The sequence below is a fragment of the Atractosteus spatula genome, chromosome 14, assembly GCF_055471065.1.
Source record: "Atractosteus spatula isolate fAtrSpa1 chromosome 14, fAtrSpa1.hap1, whole genome shotgun sequence".
Lineage (NCBI taxonomy): Eukaryota > Metazoa > Chordata > Actinopteri > Semionotiformes > Lepisosteidae > Atractosteus > Atractosteus spatula.
The window spans coordinates 6875063-6895428 of NC_142719.1; the positions used below are offsets into that span (position 1 = coordinate 6875063).

General features: G+C 42.6%; 1 protein-coding gene across 1 annotated transcript in view; it reads left to right on the top strand.

The window, feature by feature from the left end:
* The window catches only part of hivep3b (HIVEP zinc finger 3b), a 113879-nt gene that overhangs the window by 85543 nt on the left and 7970 nt on the right, over positions 1-20366 (top strand). The window contains exons 3-4 of the mRNA XM_088932997.1: positions 6724-11582; positions 12321-12466. Coding sequence (XP_088789123.1) covers positions 7260-11582; positions 12321-12466 — 4469 coding nt within the window. The 5' untranslated portion in view covers positions 6724-7259. The remainder of the gene's footprint in view (positions 1-6723; positions 11583-12320; positions 12467-20366) is intronic.

Genomic DNA, 20366 nt, shown 5'->3' on the forward strand with positions numbered 1-20366 from the left:
TGTGGTGTGATTACTTTTCGTTGTCACGCTGTCTGACTATTCCAGCAAAATTCTTCCACGTCAGGACTTTTCAGAAGTGATGTGCTACAGAGGCTTCAGAGCATAATTCTTCACAAACAGGCTTTAGTTTTCTTACTCAGATATCCTCCTGGTCCTGGTTAGGCACGGATCCAATGTCTTTACAGGGACCATTAACATGGAGGGAATTTTAATTCAGACCTGTTGAGTCAATAATTGATTCAATTAAGTCATTAAGAGCTCAGACAGAGTGAAAAATAGAAGACCCTTTGACACTGCATGACCAGGAGTGACAATCACTGCTCTGCTTCAGCTTAGTGTCTTTGTAAGAATATATTGCCTGGCAAATATACAGGGATCCGCCAATTTTAAATTAGCAGTCTTGAACTGTTAATGATGTGAATATGACACAACTATAGAGAGTAGACACCAACACTGCAGAATGTGGTATCAAGGCCCTGCCTTTCATGTAAGGCCTCATGCTGTAGATATAGGAGTGTGTGCATATACTGAGCAAATTCAACTGTACTTGCCTGTGCTTATTTTAATGTCTGAATGTCTGAATCAACATGCAATAGTGCCTTATGTAATTTTCTTATGTTCAAATTCTTTTTGTAGCAGAGGAGGCTTTTCAAAGCTGCGTCTTAAGTAGTAATTTTCACATTTGTTCTAATCAAGAAAATGCAGTGTACTACTTCAGAGATTGGCCAAACCTTGCCATTATCAAACTTCAAGGTACTAAAATGGTTTTCACTTTCCTTTTCTAATATTTGTGCTGTAAGGAAGCATGCTTTTTGTATGCTGTATGCTACAATGCAATTGGAGATTGATCAGCTTAATCCTCGTTTTATTGGTCTCCTAGAAAGTGTTATTCATTTGAGTTCAAGAACTGGCATGAAAAGCATTTTGATCAGTTTAAGATAATACACATGTGGTAAATGCTTAATGGAAAAAAGTCCAAATGCACATAGAGGAGTTTATTAGTAAGAGACAAAAATTTTTACATATAGTACATGAAAAGACTGTTATAAAGTATTCCTCTGATGGCTCATTAAATATTCTCTTCTTTTTTCATTTAGTGTAGTTTGATAGCTATCACATTAAATATATTTTGAGTGCAAAAATGACATGTGGACAGTCTGAATAGAAAGAAGATGAGGAAAATTAATATTTTAATACCTTTCTCTATCGATATTTTTTAGCATTGTTTCTAATCATTCTTGATGTATTAGGACGTGTTATTCCATTGCCTGTTCTTGTTCAGTCCTATTCTACAATTGTTGGGAGAGCAGTTTGACTAGGTACTGCTGTCCTGGTACTGATCAGTGTGCGGTTGTACAAGTGCTCCAGCACTCTGTACTGTACCAGACACCATGGCATATTGAGCACAGAAAGTTCCACCCATCTTCAGGAACAGTTTGATTACCATGTAAAAGTGCTGTCTTTCTGTTGCACCTTGTTACCTTAGCATTGTCTTGTTGGCCGTCATGTTTGCAGGCTACCTGTGCAAAGCAGCTACAGTACATCACAAGTGGCTTAGTGGGAGGAGACAGCAAGGCCTAAGAAGAGACTGGAGGAGAGAGAGAATGAATGCATGTGTTAGGACAGTGTTGGGACGGTACTAGTCAGACAGATAACTCGCTGAGGAAGCCACCCTCATCTACAGTTAGAAATTCCACTGGGGGCAACAGGATTTTGTGATACATTTCAGGAAAAGCCAGATAGGCCAACTAATGAATCTGAATATACTTTTTCAGGATGAGATAGTATACGTCTTTGGACGGAAGAAGGGATACTTTCTTGTCTGTTCTGTGTGTTTCAAATTCAAGATCACTTTGTGCTGTAGCCAGACTAAAAAACCCTTGGATAAATTACCTGCACAGATTGAATTAAGGTTAAAAATAGATTCTTGTTCATTTTAAATAACCAGGTGGTGGATGAACATAGAGCATCAGGAGGATCTGGTGCCCCTGTCCTTAGTGCTGCACACTGGAAATTGCTTTATATCTTAAAAAAGGTTTTGCTTTTGGCATCCCCACTGTACAGTATGTTCAAGAAAGATTTTTGATTATTCTTTTGGCTTGAAATTGTTAGTATGTTTAGTGACTGCTTACACAGTATGGCAATAACTTGAGTCATATTTTCCTTTCTGAAACAGATCTTTGCGAAATAATTGTTTATGGCATTAAGCACCAATCATCTTGAACTTCAAACCCTTCAGTGCTTCAATTAAGTGGAATTCTTGCTGATAAATTGTTCGGCATTATTGAAAACCTTCAAGCACGGTGGCAAAATGTACAGTAATGAGATTGTTTCGACGATTTCACTGTCGGATTGCATTCTGTTCAGCATTGGCTGCAGTGCAAGTAACAGATAACACCCCATTCGTTGCCAAGAAGATGTGTTCATTTTATTTTTAAGCTGTTGTTGCTGACACATTCCTGAATGAGTTTTCCTTGGCCTGCATCTTTAGTTTTCTTTATCCTTAGACACTGTGGAGAGACAGACAAATAAAACTGAGGTCTAGAGAGGGGGTGGCTGCTGTTTGGGACCTTTTCAAGCCACAGAAAGGATCTTTGAAGCAAAAGATTATTCATATCTGCCTTCTTCTGGAATGATTGTATTCATTGACTCATCAAAGACCTTTAACAACATGATCAGTCAGAGACATTAAAATCATACACTTGGGGGTGTGATTTGCACAATGTATACTTGGAAATACTAAAGGCTTACACTATGCATTCTGTTCTGGTGGGGTTTATTGACCCTGGTTTGTCCTGGCATTAGTCTGCTATGCCACATGGCCACGTGGGGCATTTTTAGGGCAATCCATAGAGAAGAGATTGTAAAATGTGTTCTTATAGAGTACTTTCTTAAATGACTTGAGACTGATTGGGTAGTTCTATAGTACAATGTGCCGTGCCTGCTCTTTAGATAAGTAGTGGCCTTCGGCAAAAGCACCAAAAAATCACATTTAAAGCATCCAATCTGTATCAAACACTCTTGGTAAAGTTCTTGCTTATCTGTTTGCCTTTTGTCAAAATTAATTGAAAGGAATTTTCAAATCTTTGTGCCAAAGTGTCCACTTTAAGAAACCAGGATAAGCTTGTAAAATGAAGGTTAAAATAGTCTGGTGAAGACTTTGAATCGTTTTCTTTTCTCTGTGCTCTGGGTGGAATCCTGTGCAGATGACTGACAAGACCAGACATTTGGAAGAAATCAATGCTGTGCAGATGGACTGAGGGTGAAGATGATATTGTTCACTGTTCTTCACTGCGTTTCCTGTCTTGCTCATATTTTGGCGTTCGTGATAAGATAAACACATCAACTTTAACGTCAAACTGAAGACAATGATAGAAATGTTTCAAACAAATAACAGCTGCTTTACCGTCCTTTTTCAAGCAAGTTATAGAGTGGTAGGGGCTATGTATGTGTTTAAGTACCTACTCAGTGCTCTCTTTAAATCTATTATTGTCTCTGTTTTTAAGAAATATTAAGTATTTCTTCACATTGCTGCAGTGCTTCAAGTATGGCCCTTTTAGGGACAATTTTAAACTGCAGACCTGAATGTTTCCTGCAATACAAGTAGCACGTTTCTCGATGGCAATATTTTGCAAGGCAGAAAACTAATAAAGGTTAAATCATAGCTGTGATTGCAACTGCACGACAATTACTACTTAATACTAGGTAGTGAATTGGTGCCTTGTAGTCTGACCTTAACAAATCTCCAACGCTAGCTAGTGTGATGAGAGACCAGATTGTTGCTATAAGTGAGATTAGTGCCAGTGCCAGTAGGTGGCACTCTTTAGACCATCCATCTATTTTCTAAATGCTTTATCCAGTATACGGTGGGGGGGAGTCAGAGCCCATTCTTGCAAGCAACAGGCACAAAGCGGGGTACCCTCTGGATGGGACGCCTGACCATCACAGGGCGGACACACAGTCACAAACAAGCACACACTCGCACCTAGGGTCTTTTTGACCAGAAACTCTAAAACCAATGCCTCAGTAAGGCGATTGGCATCAGTGAGCTATAGACGGATGACATGTCGCACCAAAGTCAGACTACTGTATTTGGTCATTAAAGATCACATGAGATTGTTCGGAAGAGTAAGGGATTCCTGGGGCAAAAACTGGTGTGGTGGCCAAATTCCACTCTGGGCTTTCACTGTCTGACTCGCTTAAAGTTCCCCCTTAATTTAATTGTCTAAGAAATGTCTCACTACTCCAACTGGTGTTCTGTGTTGCTGTAATCAACAAACTACCAGCAACCCAAAGAGCAAGATGGCCCAAACTCTACTTCTCAATTTTTTTAACATTTATTATGTTCTTCCATCATGAGAGTGAGAAAAAAAAGGTCTCTAGGATGGGGCTCCGTACAAGATTTGTGTCTGTATACAATCTCTATAGGCCATTCTTCAATTAGCAAAACAAGTAGCTGAACCCCAGAGTTAAAAACCCTCAGAGTTAAAATTAGCATTGCGTGACAGTATGTGGCAGGGCTTCATTAGAATTTATTTATCATGGAAGATAGCGGGATATCATTTGGTTTTCTAAATGAAGACCTGTTTTTTTAATACTTATTGCTAACTGCTTCGGTTTTCACTTGAAAAAAATATTTTGGAAATGAATGCAGTATTGACAGACAAAATATTTAAATCAGATTAATCTCTAAGGTCAGCTGGTCCTGTGCCAATTATTTAGGAGGTTGTGCAATTTCTAAGTGAAGTAATTTAACTATATTTTTCCAGATAGGTACAGTATGTGGTCAGCAAATTGCCAATTGGCATAAAACAACAATAAAAATAAAGTGTCTTTCTAAACCCTAGGATGTTGTACACCGATAAAGAAAGAAAGAGAAAAAATCCAAAAGAAAAAATCAAACAAGAACATACAGGATACACTGTAGGGCAATCAGGCACCTAAAAAGGTGAGTTCTCAGGTTAGATCTGAAGAGAGTAAAACAATTAATCTTTCAAAGGGACAGAGAAAGGACATTCCATTATCCTAGTAGAGTAGAACTAATGCCATTAAAAACAGCAGCCAATTAAAAATGTTTAGAAAATCCTTAGTAAATTATGACAATTTGCTGGGAATCTTTTTATTGAAACGTTTTCGATATCTTGCTGAACACCCCTGCCACTTAAAACACTACTGTTCCCTGTGGTTCTTTGGCAAGTCCAGTGTCACTTCTTCAATGTACAGCATAACGTTTGTGTGATGACGAATACGCGAAGTCATGCTCAGGAGCTGAAGTGATTTAACCGGTTCTCAACCGGCCACAGTGGGGAAAATTGAATTATAACAACGGCTGTAATTAGGGAATGCTCTAATTACTTGTAAAAAATATCCTTTTATGTTTCTTAATTCATGTAGCTTGTTTGCTGCTCAGTTCCACTCGCTTGCTTGATTTCGTTCTTGAAGCAGAAGTTTGGAGCCTTAATGAACTCTCTTGAAAAAGATGACTGTGAGTTTAAAGCAAAAACTGAAATAAAGATTTCAGGATTAAATTTAGGAGCATGAACAACATTTGAAATTTTCGGACATTTGGAGAATGTGGGTATTCCTTGTTCTCAAGATAACAGCAGTTCACTATATAAGGATATTTCTTTTTCATGATTTTCTGTAAATGGAAATGTTTTTGTGGGATGAATAGCATCACCATAAACTCCACTCACTTACCTACCAGACTAGTAATATGTTGCTTTGTTGTTATGCTGAAAGTCGCAAAAGTGCTGTTTCACATTTGTCCCAACAAGGCTTATCACCAGTGTGTCTCGTCAACACCAGCGAATCAGGTCTTGAATCTCTGCAGCGACTGGACTACACCCTTGCTAGGGTAATCATTTACTGGGTGACAATAATACAGAACCAGATGGTTTTGCCTTAACATAAAGCATGTTAAAAACAAAGGGCACTTATCTGGAATTAATAATCCAGTAGTAAGAATGTTAAACAGAATGTGCTCAATTTGGTTTAATAACATTCATATAACATTCTAATAACATTCATATTCCTTTATATACTCTCTATATTGACATTTTCTTTGATCCACCCAAGATCAGCATTAGAAGGACACTATTGGTCGTGATAAAGATGAAAATGCTAAATAACAGGGGCTGCACGGTGGCACAGTGGTTAGCATTTCTGGAGTTCTGTCTGTATTGAGTTTACATGATCTCCCCATGTTCATGTGGGTTTCCTCCAGGTACTGTGGCTGTCTTCCACAGTCCGAAGACATGTTGTAAAAACATGGTCCTGGTGTGAGTGTGTTTGTATCTGGCTGTGCCCTGTGATAGACTGTTCAAGTAGGTAGCTGTGTCAGCATGCGCAGGCAGCAGGAGTCACTTCAGGTGTGTCACACCCGAAGAAGGCTCCACAGCCGAAATGTTGGGTCTCTTTTCTTTTATTCAGCATGGAATAAACCTTTGCCTGCATACCTGTTCCTGTGATAGACTGGTATCTCATCCAGGGTGTATCCTGGGTATGTGCACCCATTGCTTCCCTGGATAGGCTACAGCTACCGCAACCATGAATCGGATAAGTTATTGAAAGTAATGTGTGGCTTAAGCTAATTATGCTAATTAGTGATGCTAATTAACAGCTATAATTTGAGTCTCTTTTAGTACAGATTTTTGTGTGTGTCGAGAGAGACTTCCTGCTGAAGAGACTCACCTGTTCTGTCTTATTTGCGTGTCCCTATAGGTCCTGTGAAGTGACTCCTGCTATACTAGCCTTCAAAAGAGGGAGCAGCAAAAACCAGGAAGATCTACGGCATCCAAGGGATCAGTGGCCCAGCCTGGGCCCTGTATCCAAGCACATAGGGAAGAATCCCAGAAGACAGTTCACCAGCTGCAGGAGTGCTGGCCTGGAGGCCTATTAGGCTGACCATGGGAAGATCAGGGTGGTCAAGGAGGCTGTCAAGACAGTGTGACAGACCTGAGCTCCTGACTTGGGTGCTGCCTCTTGTTACTTTCTGATAGTGTCTTTAAGAAGGGGACCTTCATTCCAGACATCTTTGCCAAAAAAAAAAGAAAAACCCTGTTAGTTTTTTGTTTTAGGTGACACAAAAACAAGCACTTTTTTTCTTAAAAAAATAAACCCCTACTTTGCATCCTCCTGTATACTAAATGTCCCTATTTTCAGAGAGAAGGTGGCTCTCTGGCTAATTCAATGTGGCCCCCTGCCCTTAAACAGACAGAAGCATTCCCAGTGTGTATGTAAGGCCTCCTCCCCACCCTATGGAGGCCAAACACAGTCAGCCGACTGGTGGGGAGCGGTCCGGAGGCCCGGAACAGTCTCTGACAGAGCCTCCTTTGGGGGGCAGGTTGCCCCAGTCACCTTCCGTACAGCATCAGAGGGTATTCCCTTCCAGGTCCCATCACACCCCCCATGGTAGACACTATCATCGGCAACCAAAACGAAGCAGTCTGGAGCGCCATTATCACAGGCTACAGCAGCAACAGTCATCCACTTTTCAGCTGGCTGGGAAAGCGGAGACTGAACCATCAGCTGCAGGCCCTGTAAACAGGGCAGTGTGGCAGTTTACAGAGGCCCCGGGTCCTTCTGGGGGTAGTTACCCCTCGTCCTCCACGTCATCCTCTTCTGCTTTACATCCTCAGATTGTCCCTCCCCATTCCAGCAAGGAAGCCCAGGAAGGTGTCCCTAGGCGGGAGCGCAAACCCCAGAAACCTGGGAAATATGTGTGCCAGTACTGTGGGCGGCCCTGTGCCAAGCCTAGCGTCCTCCAGAAACACATCCGCTCCCATACAGGAGAGAGGCCATACCCCTGTGTCCCATGTGGTTTCTCCTTTAAGACCAAGAGCAACCTTTATAAGCACCGGAAATCCCATGCCCACAGGATCAAAGCTGGGCTTGCAACAGGCAGAGAGGGCTATGCTTTGAGTGGACCAGAGAGCGGGCAGCCAGGAGAGGAGCAAGAAGAGCCAACGGAAGGGGAAACCACAGACTCAGAGGAGGAAACAGGCCAGCACATGTCTTCCTCTTCCCTGGATACATACGGAAGGCTGCCATCCCAGAAAAGCAGCAGCGTGGAACTGTCTGCAGCAGAGGAAGCCCAGCGCTCTGAAGATTCACAGGCCATCAAACAGAGACTAGCCATGCGCTTGAGTGAGAGAAAGCGTGCGCCCGTGGTCGTGTCAGACGATCCCCCTTCCTTCTTGAGCCCTGGAAGTAAGGGCAGCACAGAATCTGGCTATTTCTCTCGCTCAGAGAGTGCCGAGCAGCAGCAAGTCAGTCCTCCCAATGCCAATGCCAAAAGCTACGCAGAAATCATCCTAGGCAAATATGGGCGATTGGGGCAGCAGCAAAGGATTACACCCCAACAGCAACAGCAGCAACCTTCGTCTTCCTCGGCCTCAGAGGAAAAGGGAGTTCCCTTCACTGTGCCCAAGACCCAAGTCATTGAACACATCACAAAATTAATCACTATTAATGAAGCCGTGGTGGACACCAGCGAAATTGATAGTGTCAAACCTAGAAGGACCTCTCTCTCAAGGAGGAGCAGTATAGAGTCACCCAAAGTTTCAGCTCTGAAGGAACCTTTCTTATTCGACACAAAGGCTGAACTCCCCAGCTCCGGCACGAGTGGGAGCATGAGTGTAGGCTTTCAGGGAGAAATTCTCCATCCCCAGTTCCCTGATGTGGATTTACTGGCAGGCCAGGCCTCCACAGTGCCTCTTCTAAGAAGCCACTCAATGCCTTCCTCTGCGGGCCCCGGTGAAACTGCTGGTAGTTCCTCCTGCGGTATCCGTCTCAGCCACTCTTTTGATGAGCGACAGGCATCGGCAGCAGAGGTGCGGGCTGGGGCTTTGCTGCCACCACACCAACGCATGCTGAAACGCCAGCCTGCCATTGAGATGCCCTTAGGAACTGAGTTCATTCCTGAGGAGGCTCCTTCTTCCTCGGCTTCTAGCGCCATGGTATCAGATCCCAGCAGGAAACTCCGCCGGGGGCCCAGGCCTTATGAGTGTGAGGCCTGTGGTACCCGCTACAAGAAGCGGGAAAGTTATGAGACCCACCGTCGTACCTATTGCCCTGCTCGATTGCCACAAGAAACTGAAAGGGAAACGGGGACCAGTGCTTACCGGGTAGACCGTCCGCAGATGATGCACTACAAGTTTGGAGCCACAGCAGCAGCAGTACGGAAGAGAAGGAAAGAAAAAAGCCTGGGGGATGAAGAGGAGCCTCCTGTCTTTGAATCTAGCCCAGCACCAGCAGCTACCTCCTTTCCTCCTTCTTCCACCTGTATACCACGTAGGGAAGAAAATCGACCAGCTGCTGAAACCGTGAGCAGGGAGGGTCCTCTTAGTACTTCGTCACAGACAGAACAGGACAGAAGAACCACATGGAAGGAGATCTCTGTGATCCAGCACACCAGTTCTTTTGAAAAGCAGGACGTACCTGTTGAGAGTCAGGAAAATGAGGAAAAAATTGTCATTCCTCCTCCACGGGAGGAGCACCAGCAGCAAACACAGCAGCAGCCATCAAAACCGCCCTCCTTTTCCAAACTGGTCCGTCAATCCAACATCCAAGTGCCAGAGATCCTGGTTACAGAGGAACCAGACCCCGATGTTGTGTTGGCATCACCTCCAGCAACAGCAACAACAAAGGAGCCAGAGAAGGTTGAAGAGTTTCAGTGGCCCCAGAGAAGTCAAAGCCTGGCTCAGCTCCCAGCTGAGAAGCTGCCACCAAAGAAGAAGCGCCTTCGCCTAGCTGAAGCTGCTCAGTCCTCAGGAGAGTCCAGCTTTGAGTCGATCTCTCTGCCCCGTAGCCCCAGCCAAGAAAGCAGCTTGTCCCATACTTCCAGCCGCTCAGCATCCTTTGAGGAATCAGGTAAGCCTGATATTGAGACGCAGCCAGCATCTACCAGAACTTCCCAGGTGACACACATGCTGACTGTACCATCCGGGCATCATCAGCATCACCAGCCTCACCGAGAGATGCGCCGCTCAGCGTCAGAACAAGCGCCAACGAGTGCTCAGCACCCAGCCCAAATTGCAGAAGTCCGAAGCAAATCCTTTGACTATGGTTGCCTTTCCCCCCAGTGCTCCTCTGCTGCATGGAGGGAAAGGCGAAAATGCCTCCTAGTTAGGCAGGCCACTCTGGGAGAGCCTGAGCCTGAAGACCAACCACCTGGACGGCCGACAAAAGCCACACCACAAGTTTGTCTGTCCTATCATAGCCCAGCTGCTCCCTCTGTTGAACCAAGCACAGCCTCCTCAACGTCTGTACCAGAACCCATGTCCAAGTCCTTGCAGCTTTTCCAGCCCCCACTACCTCTCTCCCGCGATCTCCAGCCTGTTTTTCCCCTCCATCCACCAGCCCCTGTTGCCATCACACAGGGACAAATTCCTCAGCTCTACCCCACAGCAGGTATCTCTGAGGTTCTGTCAGCTCAGATTGGCCCTCACTCTTTTCTGCAGACTGCCCCACAGCTCAGGCCGGGCCAACTCCACATAGCTGAGCGTTTAGGTCTCCCGGTACAGCAGTACCCCCCACTCCTGCCACTTCAGTACCCAACAGGTGCCGCCCAGGCCCTCTACCTCCCAGTGCCATCAGGATTAGCCCTGCAGATGCCCCCAGAGCCCTTTAGGGAATCAAAGCCATCCCCTTCCTCACAGGGCCCAGGACCCCAGCATCCTCGCCCAGTCATTGCGCCTAGCCTGGAGCAGCTAAGGCCAGTAGTGTCCTTAGTGGTGCCTGTCCGCATCCAGACCCATGTCCCTACTTATGCCAGTGCCATGTACACCACCCTCTCCCAGATCCTTGTCACTAGGGCCCAGGAGTCTGCCCGCTCTGCCGTAGTGCTTTGCAAGCTAGAGGAAGAAAAGCTACAAAATCCGTATTTGAAGATCCCCACCCCTGATTTCAAAAGCTACTTGCCCATGACATTGCCACTAGAGTCAGTCGCTGGCATGGGATCTGAGGATGTGTTAGGGCCTTCCCCTGCTGGGGGAAACAAACGCATGCTCTCCCCTGCCGGCAGTCTGGAGCTAAGTGCAGAGGCACAGCGGCAGCAGAAGCGAGTGAAGGAGGAAGAGGAGGAGGAGGAGGAAGGAGAAGGAAGGCAGGAGAAGGTTAGAGCTGAGGCTGCCATGGAGCGGGAGCGTGAAGACAAGGAAAAAGCAGAGAAGACAGAGGAAACGAAAGAGGAACAAAAGGCGGCACTCGGAAAAGGAGATCAATTCAAGGAAGAAGAAGGAGAGGAAAGCCAGGTGAACATCCCAAGAGTCCGGAGCCCTGACAGCCGGAAAGGTCCCTCATTCCCCAGCCTCCACACCACAACATCTGTCAGCTGGTGCTACCTAAACTACATCAAGCCAAACCCTTCCACGCTGAGGGACCCCCAAACCTCTGTGTACTCGTCCTGGTGCATCAGCGTGCACAATCCCAACCTGCCCGGCCTGTCTACCAAGACAACTCTTTCCCTGCTGCGATCCAAGCAGAAGCACAGCACCGAAACCTACACCATGGCCACCACTCACCGCCCAACTTCAGGCAAGCTGGTGCCTGCCAACTCCAGGAAACCCCGCATGGCAGAGGTAAGAGAAACACCAAAGCACTCTGCCTTTTCCTAAAGGATACATGAATGATTTTCCTTCTTTGTGACCTTTCAGCCCATCTTGTTGATTCGCCTGCTGGTAGCTTAATGAGCCTGTTAAGTTATTTCTTGAAGGGTCTCTGCATCACCAACGTGTCTAAGTAGCTGGTTGCATCTCATAAGACAACCTCATGGTATTCAGGGTACTTAAAAATAAACACATAATTATTCAGCATTAAAATCACTTTCAAAGAATATGATTCCAACGAAAGGTGGCTGGACAAGGTTGAAGTGTTTGGTAAATACCAATATCGGTTAGCACTAAATCTGAAATCTGAAGAGATGCGTTTTCATGTGTTGTTCTGGTGGCATAGAAGAGGTAAGATTTCATTAACATTATCTGAATGTATGTTTAAGTATTTTGTTTTTTTTTCTTTTAAAACTACCATTGCTTTCGGTTTAACATTGATTTAAGGTAGATTATTTGTACTTTGATGATCCTTTTGCATTCCCTTCATTAAGGACTTTTAATAAAATAACTTTTTTCTTCCTTCCTGCATATACAAACCAAAGATCTAATTTCTTATATGCATAACACATAAATTGCTGAATGAATAAGGTTGCGGTGTTTTTTGTCCAAACCTCCCACTCTTGACATGATGGATGACACAGTGAAAGGTGAATTTTCTTGATTATTAACAAGTCTTGCTCTTCCCTGTGTCCGTCCTCCTGCGTGTAGATACACGCCGCACCTGTGAGTATCTCGGCGGAGGTGAAGGAGACCGCAAAGCCGGAGAAAGAGGAAGAAAAGAGGAGCAAGAGGGAAGAGGAAGCATCCACATCGAAGCGCAGCGAGCCATCCCGTATCCGAATCTTTGAGGGCGGGTAGGAGCGATTCCAGATCTCCCTTCCCTCCCTCTTATAGCTCAAGCGCATACCTTCCCAATGTAAAGACCCAAGACAATGCCACTTTCGGGATCACAGGAATATAGCCTTAGGCTATGTTATTGTTAAATATATCAGGAAGCTGGCTTCCCGTATCTGTGTTTGTTTTGAAGAAAGACAGAAATGTAGTAAGATGAATGTCTGTGGCAAGAACAGCCTTATTGTGCTGAGGAAAAACAGCCTCCTCAGTTCTGTCAGTCTCCTTGGCACAGTTTACTCTGAGGAGCCACTCTTTAATAGCGCTGCCACTGCCTGCTCTCATTAGGCAGCGGCCGAGGAAAGGAAATATCTGGTATTGAGCTCTCATACACCAGGGTAAAAATAACCAGGCTAATAAATGGGCCTAAATAGCACTGACTGGAGGTGTCGTTTGTCAGGTTGTTGCAGAGCAGAGCATCGCTTAGGGGATCCAATTTAAGGGAAGGTGATTCTGTGACACTTATTCTCTGGATGGCTCACATCCTCTTAGCCACTGGCATTCTCACACACTGCCCATCACTGTCATGGTATAGATTGGTGATATTTTCTGCTCGAATGCTCAATACCATTGCTAATAACTTTGCAGTATACAGTGTTAGCATATCTTAAATTTTTGCATTGATTCATATTCTGACCATATAAATTAACCCAGACTTTGAGTGTTAAGTGCGTAACCTGACCATTTAAAATATACTGCATTTAGCATTCTTAAGTCCATGAAGCTTGCAGTACTTTATATTCTGCTGATTTTTATATTCATATGTTTTGGATAAGTCAGATTCTCGCTGGTTGTCTCCCTGCTCTGGGCACCTGAGTAGCTCAGGTGAAAAAGTGCTGTTTCAGAGAGGTCTGAAGTTCACTTTGGGTCGGGTTGTGTTTGACAGCAACCAGATTTCCCCAAGAAAGAGTGCAGCTGGACGTGCAGCACAGAGGTCATGTGAGGCGACTCCTGTGGCTTTCTGCACACCTGTGATCTTGCAGTGATGCCACTGTGAGCCTCACCACTCCTGCAGTGGAGGCACTGCGTGAGTGGAAAATGGCAGGTCCCATCGTGACAAATCGTGACAAATCGATGTTCTGGAGGAAAGCACTCCCATCTCCCTCTCCTGGTGCTGAAGCGAAGCTCGTATTAGTAGGGCCCAGTTGATTAACAACTGGCAGTTTGCAATGAGAGGACTATTAAAAAAAATGATGGCAGCACTTCCAGATTATTTTAAAACATTTTGATTTTTATTCCAAATGCCTCTGGTCTTCATTTTAATTGGACTAGTCACGGCTGTTGGTATTGTCTCATACACTAAAATCCCATAAAGCCATAAAGTCCCCTATGAATATGTTGTCAAGCCTATACTGTACCAGAGCAGGTGAATTACTGTATGGTTCCATCTGTGTGAAATTAGGGCCTTTTACATTACCTCAGTATCTCGTTTTCTTTCAGTTTTCAAAGCCCTAAAATTTTGTCTCCAACTGAGTGATACTGAAGTGATGTTTAATAGTGAATTTTTACCTGAAAGTGACGGGTAGACAGTCCAGCACAATGAAACCACAGGGAAGTTCCTTTCAAGCACAAATAGCAAGTCTCCCATGAGGAATGATGCAGAAAGTTAAAATAAATGCAAGATTGTGGGGAAGAAAAAAAGGTAAAAAAACAGGCAGTTACTTTTTGTTTGTAAAAGCCATTAGAGAAAAATATGTTACAAAGTTGTACCCATCACCATCAAGCTAGTGCAGGCACCCAAAACGTCTTTTCGGTGGCTCATTTTATAACCTTCCATTACCAGGGTAAAAATGAGACATTTCGTTCCCCTTTTGTCAGACATGATAGACAGCGAGAAGCTGTTGATCCTGGTAGTTGTTTGAACAAGTAGAGGGCTCAATGTTTGTCGGATTTCTAAAAGTGCTAGAAAACATGGTATGCTGCAAATGGAATTCTTTTGACGGTTCATGATGTTCACAATGTTTCATACAATCCTCTGCAAAATAAGTTTAATAATCTTTAAAAAAAGCAATATTCTTTATTGTTTATGTTTTTCAGAAAACGCTCAACATTGTTTTAGCAAATACTTCACTGGAGGCCACACTAATGAGGTTTGTTCCTCAGCCTTCTGCTGTAGTAGGTCCCATGAGGCATAGAGATCACATTTTTACTTGATAATAGCACAATACAATCCCATCGTGATGGCTGAGCTTATTATACAGAATGTATTACCCTTCCTTCACTTATCGCAAGTGTTAAGAATGGGACACACACGAGCATACTTCAATACTGACAATTGAGACATTGTAGTGATAGTCAGGACTGAAACGTTCATTTTAATCCCCATTGTTTGAGGTGATTCATTAGTAAGTCTACACATTTGGTTTTCTAACATATTGATGTGTCAGATTTTGCCTGAAAACAGTCCTGCTTCAACCAAGAAGGTTTTTGTTTGAACCTTTAAAAGAGAAGATGTAGATTCATAGTGAAGTTTGATAAGTGTGAGGCATAATTGTGGGGCATCTTTGTGTTTTTTTTTCTGAGAAGGACTTGGAATGTATACAGTAATTAAGAACCCAGATATTGTTTCGGTGTCGCAAAAGACATTTTTTGTATTTGAATTTTCTTATGATTAGTGGAATGAATCTGAAGGCAAACTGGAGGTATTTGAGTAGCTAACAGCTTTTAAGAAGAGACACTTCTCCTGGACTCCAGTTCATGTAATATAAACTGAACTATACATCTGAGACCAAAAAATAAATGAAGTCGCATGGAGAAAAAAAAATCAAAACCAAGCTGTGAAGCTGAGACAGGCCTGATTTGGTGTGGAAAGGTTTTCATTTTAATTATGAGTACAGACAAAGAGCTGGGCTGCATCCTTACCAAGAAACTAAGCACCTAAGGAGGAGGGGAAAATGTAATGTGAAGAGGATGATGACAAAAATGAAGCACTGGCATTAATTACACTTATTTATCATGGGCTCCAACGTGGGCTCATTATGTGAAAACTCTACTTCCTTGCAGACAGGAAGCAGTTTGCTTCTCCCCTTTTCTGTTGTTTGCTCTCTGCCCTTCTCTGTGAGGTAACAAGAAAGCTGCTGTTCCTTTTTCTCCTCCATTTTAATTATGTTCTTAGTCATTAGTTTCAAGAGGGAAATAGAGGTACACTAGCAGATTATTTGAATATTTCATATGAGCTTACTTGGAGTAGCTTAAAGTGGTGCTTATTGGAATTACCCGGTACTTCAATCTGAAAACCAGTTATCTTAGTTTTATTGGTCGCTACATTTATTGTAAAAAAAAAACACTGAGGGGAGAGAACACAGGCTGTTCATCTGTCTCAGGTGCTGTGAGAGCTCTGAGTTTGCAGAGCTGTGTTTCATTTATTCAAATGAGTGCTGTGACACGTGCAACAGCTGTTAAAATTCCTTACCTTGCATCTTAATTAAAAGTTTTAATCAATCTCCATTATGTACTAAACACCCCCTAAGATCTGTATCCTTAAATTACCGGAGCTAAGAGTCCTTGATTCTACTGTTTTGATTCCTCCAAGGGAACTCAAGCAGGGAATATTAAGACTTGATTAAAGATATACAGCAATACAGTATAAAGAATCAGGTTATTTATTCTTCATTAATCCTTTAAATGCATTACTGCAAAGGCAGACAGAGTCTTTAGGTCTGTACCTACCTGAAAGATAGTGCTAAGATAATGGTTCTGTTTTTGTTTCACAGCAGATATACTGTAGAGGATGCTAAAAGTCACAACACAATTCAGCAAAGGTTTGAAATGAGTTTCAGTGGTTACAAAAAAAAGGCACACTCTTGGAGAAGACAGACACAAGGTGTCTCCCCTGAGGCACTCCCAATCCAAGCAGTTCTGCAGGAAGTTTTATAGTCTGAGTACAACTCTGGTCAAACTCTTTTATCACAGTGAATGGGTGTTTAGAAGTGATCGTTGCATGTACAGAACTATACAAACACTTCCACACATGCTGCAATGGCTATTTCTGCTAATGTTATCCCTGCCTTTCAGTTATTCTGGAATTGTCATAAACCAGGCCAGGTCAGGAATGAACCTAGATCAGGTCAGGTTCTGCACAGGTGTACAGTATATTGCTCCCTTCCAAACGGGTTAGAATATGTTGCTGATCTTAGAGTAGCAAGACTATGTGTCAGTTTGACGAAAAGCCTTAAGCCAATGAAAAAGCTCAAAAAGCAGCCGTACATATGAGGAACGTTTTGTACATTTGAACATGTGTCAGTGAGGTGCAGTGAATGGACATGCAAAGTTAATACTAATTACCATGGAGCCATAAGGCAAAGTTAAGATATAGATAAGATGTATACATATAGAGGTAGAGCTGTAACTCAGGCATGAGCTTCATTACTTACAAGTGAAGTAATAATAAATAATAAATGGGCTGGCAATGAATTCCTGTTTTTTATGGTACTAAACCCTCCTTAGCATGCAAGTATCAAGAGAGAGTTAAAGTGTAGCGATTAAGAAGAGAAAGCCTGATCCATTAATTAAAGACTAGCAATCCCATTAATTAAAAATGGCAGGAATTCCTTTCAGATTTTACATTTGTCCAGCACAGTCCTCATGGAATGAACATGACAGACACATTTCTTTTTAAGTATTTTTGCAATTGACCTAATTTAAACGCAGACCTATTTTTAAAAAGATATGCTATTCAGTTGAATGCATTGGTTTTTTTCTTTGACCTACTACAAGAATCAGAACTTTTGATATTTTAGAACATATGTTTTTTTTCACTACCCTAAAATACAGACATGTAGTAGAGGTACTGTAGAAACTGTTACACATTTTCAAAAATGCTAAACAGGATTATTGGTAAAAGGCTCGGCTACCTTTCTTATAATGTATTAAGTTCAAGAGGCACTCATGGCGATATGGTTTGAAATCAGTTCCTATTCAGAAGTAAAAGCTGTTTCATTAAAGGTTGAATTTTTATGATGCCTCATATTTTTACATTAGACTTACTGTGTTGCTCTATTCTTGTATAGGTTTCCCTCCATTCTTATGTCTAGTTTTATTTATAATGGTCAGTTCTTGTTACAGTTAAATGCAGAGCCTAAAGGATCATGAATATAATAATTCCTTAAACTTATATAGCGCTATTCTGGACGCTCCACCTAAAGCGCTTTACAGGCAATGGGGACTCCCCTCCACCACTCACCAACGTGTAGGCCCCACCTGGATGATGTGAACATTATATACAGATCCAATAGGTCAGGGCAGAGCCGCTTCTGGTCTTTGTACACATGTCCTAACCATGATCTACAACAGGAATAAGAATGTTTTAAGAGGCTGACTCAAGTGTGAGTCAAGAAATTACTAATCAAGTAAACAAAGCTTACATTCACCAGTAACACAAGGTTCCACACCAAAATCCACGTTACTCATCTCATGTAACAGACAAATAAAGAAAGAAAAAGGCAGGTATTGAGAGATTGATCTTTCGGGCACATTCTCTCCCTCTCTGACAGTACGCATAGTGTTATTCTCTTATTGAGGGTTCAATATATTTTTTAGTTTTGAGTCAACACTCATTTTTGATATATTCACCCAATCCTGTGATGGACAGGCCTCTCTTCCACGGTGTATCCTGCCTTGTTGAGTTCTAACCCTATTTGTGATGAAGCGGTTGGCAGCACTACTTAATCAGGCAAAAATGGATGAATATTCACTCCCCCCCACACACACACATTTATAATGGGCAGAGGGATGTGAAGGAGAGAAAGGAGTTTATAAAGACTGACTGAGGAAGTGAAGTCACAAAACTGGAGAACAGTTGCAATAAATGTTTGGAATGACCACACCTGTCAAGTTCACAAAGGTCAAATCGAAGACCAATCTTATCTGGCCTTGTCCTTCTTGAGAGGTTGAACTGCTGTGTGTTTGCTTTGTTAGATAAAGTGATGGAATCATTGTGATGGAAAGCAAATTGACTGCACAGTGATTTTATTGATTTTATTTTAATGCCTCTCTTCAAAATGTTTTTATGTGAGTACTTTCAAATGTAGTATTAGTGACACTTATAGGTCTATAGTACTGTGGTTTCTTTGTGTGCCACATATTATAAATATCTGGAGAATTCGTACATTTACATCATATGACTCCTGTATACTGTATTTGTGAAAGGAATATAAACTTTATTTTTTGACTCTGTACAAATCAAATGATTCACGTCAGTTCAGTACAGTGATGCAATTCTGAGTTTTCATTTCGTTATATCTGATGAATGTGTAATAGAATGGCTGTCCATCACTTGAAAATCTGCACAATGTCTCTTTAAGGTGGTATAAAAGAGAAACCTTGTCTCATTTGGCCGTCTGCCAAAGGAAATGCATGTTTCGTGATCAAAAAACGTTTCTCTCGCTGTGGCAAGCACAGTGAAGAAGTCCCATGGTGTTCGTCAATCACTGACTCACATCTTCAAGTTGAGGCATGGTAATGTTCACCACAAAGAATAAAGACATAGCCTTAATAGATTGCAAAACAGACACAACTGTAATCTGAGTCATTGATAGAGGTCATATGATTTCTCATGAACTGAAAACCTAAAGATGATGGTACCGTGCAAAAATCCTCACGTTGAATTGAACAAAGCCAGATACTTATTGTCTAAAGTCTGCAATCCAATATGTTAATGTAATAATTAATGAAGAGTCAAGCCATACAAATAAATGCATAACCCAGTATGCATTGTGCTTATAATACATGTTCAGCTGTATAAATCTAATCTTATATTGTACAAAAAGGGTAGAGTCCATTCGAGAGCCACAACACCTTACTGGGACAGATCTCATCCTGTTTCTATAGCCTTAAGTGGAATAAAGAGCACATAACCCCCCAACCCGGATGGAATGGCAGTCCATCACAGGAAACAGACCTCCTATGCAGCTGGTGGACTGGAGTAACTGGGGTAAAGGCTAACTTGACTACGCTATCCTTCCCCCGTGTCATATAAATTCAGTCATATTTAGTCCACTGCAGGATCAGGGTGTGCCATGGCTCAATACACTGGCGAGCATAAAGGAGAGAGAAGTGGTCGTATTTTTCTAAGATGACAGACAGCTAAGCCTGGGGGTGTTTTTCGAAGTGCGGGTGAAGTGTTGAATGGGGAACCAAAGAAAAGGAATATCGCAAGGATGCTATTCTTACCATGATCCCAGGTTCTGGATGACAGTTAGGGTCAGTGGGAATCCTGTTTCATGAAGGCTGTGTTACAGCCTGGGAACGACTTAAAAGCCCAATTTGGTTGTGACAAGAGTAGAGGTGAACCAAAGAAACAACAACAACAACGACAGTGTTTAGGCGTCTGTTGTCAAGCAACAGTTTGGAGAGAGGGCTTCAGAAATAGCATCTGTACTGTACCCAGTGCAACACTGCTAGATGCCTCCAGGTATCCTAGCGAGGGGCCGTTGCTGGTTTCTCTTCACCGGTTGAAAAAACACTGGTTTTCATTTAAAATAAGCAGCTTTGTTGATATCTCTAAGAGACATATCTCCTTCGTGAAATTGTAATTTGGTTTATCAGCAATATATTTCTTGCCAAAAATAGTAATCACTTGGTATTCAGTTTTTTGGCTCACGTATGCTGTACTTTTGTAAATGAGTTTTGGTCTGGAAGGGCAGTTAAGAATCTGTCTTGTGTTAAGGGTGTTCAACTGCTTTTTGCTCTAAATGTGTATTTAAGATATTTGAACGCTGTCATTACATTTATGCACTGCCAAATAAAAGTCTGATTCATGCTTAATATTTTAAAAAATAGCAGAAATAAAGAACTCTTTCCAAGATCATTATCTGGCCCAAATGGAAGAATGTATTTCTCTAACATAAATTCTTGTTATATAGT